The following is an 11,020-nucleotide window of genomic DNA, read 5'->3' as shown; positions in this document are numbered from 1 at the left end:
CTAACTGAATTTTAAATAGCCATGCTATGGCAGGGGTGGCCAGGTCTGTGAAAGTTTAAATGAGGTAGTTGAACTGATATGAAAAGTATTCAGGTGACACTTGATGCACTTTCTCTCTTACTGTCATTTGATGTCATTGTTCTAGTGAAAAGTCACAACAACGATGGCAGACATCACAGGCAAAAGGATTACACTGGACTCTGAGGGAAGATGAGCCAGATACAACTATTTTAATTATATATTAATGATCATCTCCATCAAACAAATATGAATATAATTTCGTCAATAAATTACATTAATGCATTTAACAATAAAGAGCTCATAAAACAAAATTTGCATAAATACAATTTCAAAGATATGTGCCATCCAGTGTCACTGATTTATAATACATTCACGCATGTGAATCCAAGCTTTCCCTTGAAACATAAAATAAATAATTTGGTCAGGAGCTTAAAAGATAAAAAAATTCCTAGAGCAGAATGTCAACATTAAAGTGATACACCACTGCTATTATCACTAGATATCTATACCATCCTTGGTTCCTTGCCTAGAACTGTTTGGTCTTGCTGAAGACATCATTACGCTCTTAGCCTTGCACTGCTGGCTTGGTTGTACTTAGTCCATAACAGTACCTCGTCCGGAAAATCTGGGCATTCTACCTTCCGCTTGCACAGGAGCTGCAGTAACTTATCTGGGGTGCTGTACAGTACATTCTGTCGACACAGCATGGTGGCACACACAAAGCTGTCCTTGCAGGAAATGAACTCCTGCTCGATATAAAATGCCTTTTCATCCCAGCAAAGGATCTGTTGGAGAGAGAACACATATTTCAGCAAGAAAATAGTGATGGTGTTACCACAGGAGGGATGATTCCACTTGCACAAGGTGGACTCAAGTTTAACTCAAGATAAGGCCAGAACATTGTTACTAATCCTTCAACTCAGTGCAGATTTAAGCATCAGATTCAAACTTCCCTTTAGTTAAGGAAAACAATAGATCAAAATGAAAGGTGTTCGATTAATCTTAATGACAGGAGATATTTTAAACAAAACATGGTCTGGAGTTTTTTTTCCTGCAAGGTCCCTGAAAGCAATGACCAAAGATGCTCTGTGAAGAGAAGTCTTGCTGAACCAAACTACAATTGTAATCAAAATCATTACAAATGTCCATCAGCTGTAAGTGGAATAATCTTGATAAACAGCTGTTTATAACAATGCAAAATAACTCAAATCACACAATTAAATCTCATTGACATTAGCCTTTCTACCCATCTGCCAATCAAAAGTCTTCCAAACCTGTATCACCCACCTGTTCCCCCCACAGATGCTGCCTGACCTGCTGAGTTAATACAACACGTTGTGTTTTACTCAAGATTCCAGCATCTGCAGTTCCTTGTGTCTCCAATTAACTCTGAGGATTGAATTGCAAGATTGGGAAGCAATGGTGTGCAAAGAGAGTCACAAAGTCTATTAGAAGGCGAGAGGCATTTGGATATTTAAGTCTTGCTACTGCAGCCTTGTAGGTCTCACACTTGCTCCTGCAATAATAAATGATAATATAATGCAACATTGCCTGAGAACCATATCGAAAGCAGCAATCCAATTCTCAGAGCTTTGTAAACTACCAATCTCTCTGTTCCAACAACTCTCCCATGTAATTGGCTACACAATTTGAAACCAATGTCTGCAAAATGTATACAACATTGGTTGGGAACAGTAGTTATTGCTTGAAGGCTGCTACCTCTTTAAGACTTGTGTCAAGTAACTGAATGCTACTATAGTTGTAGTGATGGATGTAGAATGTTTTTAGAGAGGCAGCCCAGGTATTTCATCACATGTTGCAAATGGTTAGATGTTAGGAATCCACATAACAAATTCCACACCAGCAATGAGGACTCAATGACAATCACAGCCATAATAAGAGTGATAAAGTTGACAGTCTAAGAATCATACCATCAAATGCAGTTTCCTTTGTAACCCACATTTCTTATTATCCTGTTGGTTGCACTAACATTGTCTTTAATTTATTGATTTTTGTTTTGTTTATTGTGTTATGAGTATTGTGTTAACAGGCAAGTTATGCTGCTGCAAGTAAGAATTTCATTGTTCCAGTGTCAGTACATATAACAATTAAACTTCCTCTCTCTTTCATGACACATTCCCTTGGATTCCTTGTATTAATTCACACCTCCCCATTTGCCACTTTTTTGCACAACTGTCTAGTCTGATGGCATCTTCCACCAGCCCAGCGTCCTCCTTAGTCTTTTCAGTAATTTAGTGAAACATTTACTGTATTTTATAGTTATTAGCCTTGTCATCACAATAAACAATAGGTGCAGGAGTAGGCCATTCGGCCCTTCGAGCCAGCACTGCCAATCAATGTGATTATGGCTAATCATCCCCAATCAGTACCCCGTTCCTGTCTTCTCCCCATATCCCCTGATTCCGCTATCATTGAGAGCCCTATCTTGCTCTCTCTTGAAAGTATCCAGAAAACCGGCCTCCACCGCTCTCTGAGGCAGAGAATTCCACAGACTCACAACTCTCTGTGAGAAAAAGTGTTTCCTTGTCTCCGTTCTAAATGGCTTACCCCTTATTCTTAAACTGTGGCCCCTGGTTCTGGACTCCCCCAACATCGGGAACATGTTTCCTGCCTCTAGCGTGTCCAAACCCTTAATAATCTTATATGTTTCAATAAGATTCCCTCTCATCCTAAACTTCAGAGATTACAAACCCAGCCGCTCCATTCTCTCAGCATATGAAAGGAATTAACCTTGTAAATCCCTGGAATTAACCTTGTAAACCTACGCTGCACTCCCTCAATAGCAATAATGTCCTTCCTCAAATTAGGGGACCAAAACTGCACACAATACTCCAGGTGTGGTCTCACAAGGGCCCTATACAACTGCTGAAGGACCTATACTCAACTCCTCTTGTTATAAAGGCCAACGTGCCATTCACTTTCTTCACTGTCTGCTGCACCTGCATGCTTACTTTCGTTGACTGATGAACAAAGACCCCCGGATCCTGTTGTACTTCTCCTTTTCCCAACTTGACACCATTTAGATAGTAATTTGCCTTCCTGTTTTTGCTACCAAAGTGGATAACCTCACATTTATCCACATTAAACTGCATCTGCCATGCATATGCCCAATTACCCAACCTGTCCAAGTCACCCTGCATTCTCATAGCATCCTCCTCACAGTTGACATTGCCACCCAGCTTTGTATCATCTGCAAATTTGCTAATGTTACTTTGAATCGCTTCATCTAAATCATTGATGTATATTGTAAATAGCTGCGGTTCCAGCACTGAGCCTTGCGGTACCTCACTAGTCACTGCCTGCCATTTTGAAAGGGACCCGTTAATCCCTACTCTTTGTTTCCTGTCTGCCAACCAATTTTCTATTCATGTCAGCACTCTACCCCTCTACACAATGGAAAGGAAAGATTAAGAGGCATATGGACCAAATACAGGCAAATGGGACTGCAGTCATCTTGGTCGACATGAACAAGTTTGGCAGAAGGGTCTATTTCGGTGCTGTATGACTCTATGTCGATCCAGTTTGAACACCCATATATTTGCAAGTTATTGTATTAATGAGTCTGTTCAGATGGAGCAAGTAAGAATTCCATTGTTCTGTTGCGGGTAAATACACTGCATTCAGAAAGTATTTTTCCACATTTTGTTACGTTACAGCCTTATTCTAAAATTGATTACAATCTTATTTTTTTATCATCAATCTACACACAATCCCCCAAAATAAAAAAGCAAAAACAGGTGTTTAGAAATGTTTGCAAAGTAATTAAAAAGAAATTACTGAAATATCACATTTATATAAGTATTCAGACCCTTTACTCAGTACTTTGTTGAGGCACCTTTGGCAGCGATTCCAGCGTCAAGTCTTCGTGGGTATGACGCTACAAGCTTGGCACACCTGTATTTGGGTAATTTCTCCCATTCTTCTCTGCAGATCCTCTCAGGCTCTATCAGGTTGAATGAGGAGCGTCGATGCACAGCTATTTTCAGGTCCCTCCAGAGATGTTCGATCGGGTTCAAGTCTGGCTGGGCCACTCAAGGACATTCATAGACTTGTCACGAAGCCACTCCTGCGTTGTCTTGGCTGTGTCCTTAGGGTCGTTGTCCTGTTCGAAGGTGAACCTCCGCCCCAGTCTGAGGTCCAGAACGCTCTGGAGCAGGTTTTCATCAAGAATCTGTGTCCTTTGCTCCGTTCATCTTTCCCTCGATTCCCCCTCTTCCAGTTCCTGTCGCTGAAAAACATTCCAACAGCATGATGCTGCCACCACCATGCTTCACCGTAGGTATGGTATTGGCCAGGTGATGAGCGGTGCCTGGTTTCCTCCAGACGTGACGCTTGGCATTCAGGCCAAAAAGTTCATTCTTGGTTTCATCAGACCAGAGGATCTTGTTTCCCATGCCTTTTGGCAAACTCCAAGCGGGCTGTCATGGGCATTTTACAGAGGAGTGGCTTCCATCTGGCCACTCTACCATAAAGATCTGAATGGTGGAGTGCTGCAGATATAGTTGTCCTTCTGGAAGGTTCTCCCATCTACACAGAGGAACTCTGGAGCTGTCAAGGGTGACCATCGGGTTGTTAACGGAGGCCACTGTGCTCTTCGGGACTTACAATGCTGCAGAAATTGTTTTATACTCTTCCCCAGATCTATGTCTCGACACAATCCTGTCTCGGAGGTCTATGGACAATTCCTTCGTCTTCATGGCTTGGTTTTTGACCTGACATGCACTGTCAACTGTGGGACCTTATATTAGACAAGTGTGTGCCTTTCCAAATCATGTCCAATTAATTTAATTGGGTGGACTCCAATCAAGTTGTAGAATCATCTCAAGGATAATCAATCTAAACAGGATGTACCTAAGCTCAATTTTGAGTGTCATAGCAAAGGGTCCGAATACTTATGTAAATGTGATATTTCTTTTTTTTTTAATTACTTTGCAAAAATTTCTAAACATCTGTTTTTGCTTCTTCATTCTGGGGTATTGTGTGTAGATTGATGATAACAAAAAAAATTAATCCATTTTAAAATAAGGCTGTAACGTAACAAAATGTGGAAAAAGTGAAGGGGTCTGTATACTTTCTGAATGCACTGTAAGACAATTAAACATTCTCGACTTGGTTTAACTAGCTAGATGAAATTTTGCCTTATATTGTGAAACCTTTCAACAGCTAGTGCCCCTATCATTTCGTAAGCTGGTACTGGTTAATAGTAAGTGTCTGTGTAATTGTGACATGTCTTGATGCTGTCTTCTTGCAGGTGGTGGCTTTTCACATGCCTGCTGCCCTTCATTTTCAGGGTGATTTGGGAAATGGTGCTGAATTAATTGTTCGATATATTCAGACCCAGGTAGATAGATTTTCTGGATTCTAAAACTAATTGGGAAATTTTAAAAAACAGCCAGGGATATGGACTAAAGGTAGAGGCTGATGCAATGTTATGTTCAGTGGTATTTGTTTAATTCAATGCATGGAATATGAAGTATCTTGCCAGGTGATAGGACATGGAAAATCTAATTTTGTGTACCAACAGCAGAATGAATAGGAAAATTACAGATTTTAAAATGTCAATAAAATAGAAAGTGAAAAGCTACATATTCTTGAAATCAGTCTTGACTAACTTTTCAGAAAACCGCTGTGGAATTCCTTTTCTTTTTCAGAAGGTTGGGTAACGTGAAGAGAGAAAGAGAGTAAACGTTTATATTCAATTACCTTTCATTACTTCAGCTTCTCTCTGGCTGATGTGCTGAGAATTTCCAGCATGTCAGACCCAACCATTCAGATTCCCACCATCTGCAGTTTGTGGTTTTTTGATTTTTCCCCCTCCAGCCTGGAGGATAAAATCTCTTTTAAGGAGTTAATTTTTAAATTACACGATGCAACTGATTTAAAAACTGATAAACTTGATAATTTTATGAAAGTACAATGCTACGAAGCACAGAGAATCAACATGAGATAAGTGGATGAAAATCAAAGTCTGACTGACAGCAGAAACTTGTTATCACATTTGATGGGAAAAACTATGGATTCATTTATCCTCCCTGCCTTTGAGACACATTGCCTCGAGTTGAACACAATAGCACCTGCTGCAATGGTAGTTGTAATTCACCTGTAGTGCTTTACTGGATAAACTCCTAATTGAGTTATAATCTGATGGATATTCAGTTTACAGTGCTCAGAATTGTATATTACACATTTTAATCAGGGGACCGGTGGAAAATGAACAAGTAAAATTCACAGGTAAGCCAAACTTATCTCCACATACCTTGACTCCATCCTATCCCCCCTGGTTAAATCCCTCCATACCTATGTTCAAGACACCTCATACACTCTCCGTCGTCTCCGGGCATTCCATTCTCTAGGCCCCCATCCCGTCATCTTCACCATGGGTGTCCAGTCACTCTACACCTCCATCCCCCACCAGGATGGTCTCAAAGCCCTCCGGTTCTTCCTCGGCCGGAGAATCAATCTATACCCGTCCACTGATACTCTCCTTCGCCTAGCGGAGTTGGTCCTTACCATCAATAACTTCTCGTTTGACTCCTCCCATTTCCTCCAAATACAAAGCGTAGCTATGGGCATGAGCCCCAGCTATGCCTGCCTCTTTGTCGGGTATGTCGAACAATCCTTGTTCGAGGCGTAACAGGGCCCCATCCCCGACCTCTACCTCCGCTACATCGACGATTGCTTTGGTGCTACCTCCTGCACCCACACAACTGACCGACTTCATCCTCTTCACCACTAACTTCCATCCGGCACTCAAATAGAGGGGGCGCTGTCCTGTACGGCTGCCAGTCCTGCAGCTGTCCGTTTTTTTCACTTTTTAAAATTATTTTTAGTACGTTAAAGTGTGTAGTCGGGGGGGGTCTAATCTTTTTATGTGTGGGGGGTGGTGGGGGGGAAGGGGGAAACTGCTTTTTCAAGTGCCTACCTGGTCGGAGAGGCTGCCTTCCTCCGAGCAGCACCTTCGACCCGTCCTCGCGGCCTACCAGCGGGTCCTGGAGCGACGTTTCCTGAGGGGACCTGGCCAGAACCTCGGCTTTGGCGGCGGCACAGCACTGGAGCGCTATCGCGGAGCGGGCGATGCCTTGCCTGAGTCCACGCGCTGGAACCGCCGATAAAAACATCGTGGAGCCGCGGTTCTGTGGAGCGGCCAGCTGCGGCGCTGAACTTTACATCACGGAGCCTGGGATCTCTCGCCGAGATCGCCAGTGTGTGAAGCTCCGTCCAGCGTGGTCTGTTGGCTTGGAAGCCGCGGTCTCCAGTAAGAAGGCGGCCGTTCCTGGCACCCCAAGCCGCTGAGGGTTCTCCCGACGCCGGAGTACCATCACCCGGCGAGAACGGCCGGGAACATCGGGCCCCGTAACGGCGACTGTGGAGGCCTCAATAGGTCCGACTCTGGGTAAACAAGAGGATGGGGACTGGACTTTGTGCCTTCACAATGTTTTTATGTTTTAATGTTAAACTTCTTGAATGCTATGTTGTATTTTTATTAGTGTGCTGCAAGGACATCTGAATTTCCCCTGAATAAGGGGATTAATAAAGTAATCTAATCTAATCTAAAATACACCTGGGCCATTTCCGCACTTCCCTACCATTTCTTGACCTCTATCTCTATCTGACAATGTGCACTTTAACCATGTGATTTTTTCTATTCCAAATCTGAAATTGTAGAGTACAGAGGCAAATAAATAAATGATGGGTCTTTGTTCCAAACATTATGGAGGGCACACTATGTGCATTCTTCTTCAAATTTCACTAATAGTCCTCCATTTTTCACTCTTCACTTCTTTCTCTGGGTTAACTCCTTGGTCAGGAAGCATCCGAATAGGTAGTAGGCAAGCAAGGAAGCTCAGTAACAATTGTAATGGACACATGGATAAGAAGAAACAACTGATGGGAAATAATCTCAGAAACACTTGGACAAGAAAGCATCACGAGCAGAAAGACAAGCTGATGATATGGAGGTTGAAATGCAAGCGCTGAGTAGAAGTGTACGTGAGAACCTATTCAGGGAAAACACTCCAATTACATGAATATACTTCAGCTGGCTGTAGCAAGAGTGAATGGGTAGACCCAAACACATTATTTAGAAGGGTGAATGGGTAGACCCAAACAGTCTGAAGAAGAGTTTCGGCCCAAAACGTTGCCTATTTCCTTTGCTCCATAGATGCTGCCTCACCTGCAGAGTCCATATTGACCATCGATCACGCGCTCACTAGTTCTATGCAATGCCATCCTAGACACTAGGGACAATTTAAAGAACCTACAAACCTGCATGTCTTTGGAATATAGGAGGAAACCAGAGAAAACCCACGAGGGGAGAACGTACAAACTCCACACAGATGGCACCCGTAGACAGGATCGAACACGGGTCTATGGTGCTGTGAGGCAACATCTCTACTGCTGTGCCACTGTGAAGACCTACTTACATTGACGTTATTTTTTATTATTACCCTTGTAATCAGATACTGAAATAACTCTTTTACCAAATATTTAAAGAGATGAAATTGATGGAAGTCAAAGTGTCAATGTTAAATGTTCTGGTCAGTGATATGTGCTGCTTGGTCTGCCTGTGGGTGGAAAATTTCATTTCACTTATTATAAATAAGGTAATTGCTATTTGTGCTCAAGAACTTTGCCTGATAACTGTCCATGCTATTTAAATATACATTTGCTTAATTTAGGCACTAGAGCAGAAACCCTATTATTGCCTTATCTGTTCCCCAAGCAGAGCATGTACAACCTGTACGCGAATGAACTGCCATTACAAAGCACTTTTTTAGAAGATTGTAACCAAAACAGAGACAGGGACAATAAAATTTTCATCTCTGTAATGTTCCTTTTCAATGAGATTTCAAATCGAATGGTAGGATCAAGATGAAAGACTAACAATTTAGTTATTTTTGGCCAGTCTGACAAGACCGTGAACCAAGAGTGAAATGGATTTGATTCTGTTACTTCCAGTAATGACTCATCTGAATAACTTGTTAAAGAAAATTTCACACCTTACACAATAGAAGTCAGGCTCATTGTTCAGTACAATACAAGCATGGTCAGAATGAGATCACATTTAGCTTAGTATCTACTGAAAATGTAATAATGATTTTGTATTTCTTTCATTGTAGAAGCTATAGCTGTATGAACATAATATCAAATAACTAATCAGTGTTTCAGAAAGCCATAAAAGGTGATGACATTTCTATTTGATGCTCATTGGAACTGTGAATGCATTGTCCAGACAAAGATTAGATTCTTTCTGTCCAAAATTCTGCCTGAGAGAACTCCTTACAACATTTAATGTAATAAACATTCATTAAAATTATATAAGGGAAAGGAAAATGGTAAACACATGGAGACAATGCAAGAACAGGGCAGTGAAGTGACTGATCAGCCATGATGGGCCTGAAACAAGTAGAAGGGCTCCTATTTACTGCTTTTTTTATGTAATGCCTGGCTGAAGCAGTTATGGATATGGGTATGTTACTGTTGGTGGAAGAATGTGGTGCATTCATTTTGTAAGTCTGAATGGAATCAGTACTTGCAAAATCTGCAACCTACTCTTTGAGATGGGAGACCAAGATCCATTGAAAGGAACAGATGAGATGCAAGTTGTTTAAGAAAGAACTGCAGATGCTGGAAAAATCGAAGGTAGACAAAAAACCCAGATGAGATGCGAGAGTGGTCACATTTGAAATCCACGAACAATACTCATTTTGAATGCATTTCTCCTCCCAATGGCTCAATTATTCATGATTCTGCTGCCAAGAGTACTTAACTCCCACCTCACCACATCTCCGCACCAATTCCACTTCTCCCGTATCGCAGACTCTTCCTATTCAGCCCGTATCACAGACTCCTCCTAACACACACCCACCCACACACCACCACACACCAAATTAGCACATTCAGATGCAATTATTAGTGTTTGTTTTTTTACATACATATGACACAGCATGGGAGCTATAACTGAATTGAACGTTTCCTTGAACCTCACAACTGCAACCTTGCCCTGTACTCATGAGATTATGCATTATATTGTGATGCAGCACTTCCGAGATCAGACAGGTAAAGCTATTCAATGTATTGACAGATGCTATGAAGTCCTGTTCTTAATACTTACACATTTGTGTGGATCATGGTATGTTCATGGATTATGAACTTTTGTACAATGGTAAATTATGCAAACTCAGTTGAAGTTAATCAGGAGACAACCGAGGAATAGAAACACAATGACTGAACTGCATTTTGGACAAGACACAAAATAAGCTGCAGTTTCTCTAGTCAGGTGTTCTGATTGATGCTCTGGCAATAATTGAAATGTGGACAACTTCTGCGTGTCCAGTTACTCGCATTAATCCCCCACTAATTTAACATAATCAAAAGATCAGCTGCTCAGTTATCTTATAGGTCTAAAATTACATTCCCCTAACCAGAAACATGGACTGGGTTTCAAATTTATTATATGGGTAACGTGGGATATAGAAAATGTGGAAATGTCCAGGGAGAAATGAAAAGGCTCTAAATAAACATTTGTTCTTATGATAAATCCACCCAATAGAACTTCTGAGCATAGTCATCACACCTAAGATGTCATGCAGTAAGGTGTCAAAAGTATTTACAAATAAAAATAAAATCACTGAGCCTTTTTGCCTGATCTGGATATTCAAAAACACCTTTCAGTTTAGAAACTTTATTCATTGAACAATTAAACTGTAACTATTTTAGTCAGATTATCTTAAACATGTCCACATCTTACTTGTAGGGTACATTGTGCATTTTACAATGGATCACAGAAACAGGGATAAGTGAGTCAACAGACAGGGTGAAAGAGCAGTCAACCACCAGCCTGAAATCTTGTACTGACTTTGGTGTAAGATTACATTAAAATCTCAATTTTGATTTGCCATCACAAAGAAAAGGTAATCAATTCTGATTCCACATATTCCTACTGTTGTCCAATATACCCATTATATGCTTGAAAGAG

General features: G+C 41.2%; 1 protein-coding gene across 1 annotated transcript in view; it reads right to left on the bottom strand.

The window, feature by feature from the left end:
• Positions 1–206: 206 nt before the first annotated feature.
• The window catches only part of them6 (thioesterase superfamily member 6), a 37,152-nt gene continuing 26,338 nt past the window's right edge, over positions 207–11,020 (bottom strand). The window contains exon 4 of the mRNA XM_033022680.1: positions 207–806. Coding sequence (XP_032878571.1) covers positions 579–806 — 228 coding nt within the window. The 3' untranslated portion in view covers positions 207–578. The remainder of the gene's footprint in view (positions 807–11,020) is intronic.

Source organism: Amblyraja radiata, chromosome 6 (genome assembly GCF_010909765.2).
Source record: "Amblyraja radiata isolate CabotCenter1 chromosome 6, sAmbRad1.1.pri, whole genome shotgun sequence".
NCBI lineage: Eukaryota > Metazoa > Chordata > Chondrichthyes > Rajiformes > Rajidae > Amblyraja > Amblyraja radiata.
The sequence above is the reverse complement of the archived record's forward strand: the minus strand, read 5'-3'. Positions and strand labels throughout refer to the sequence as shown.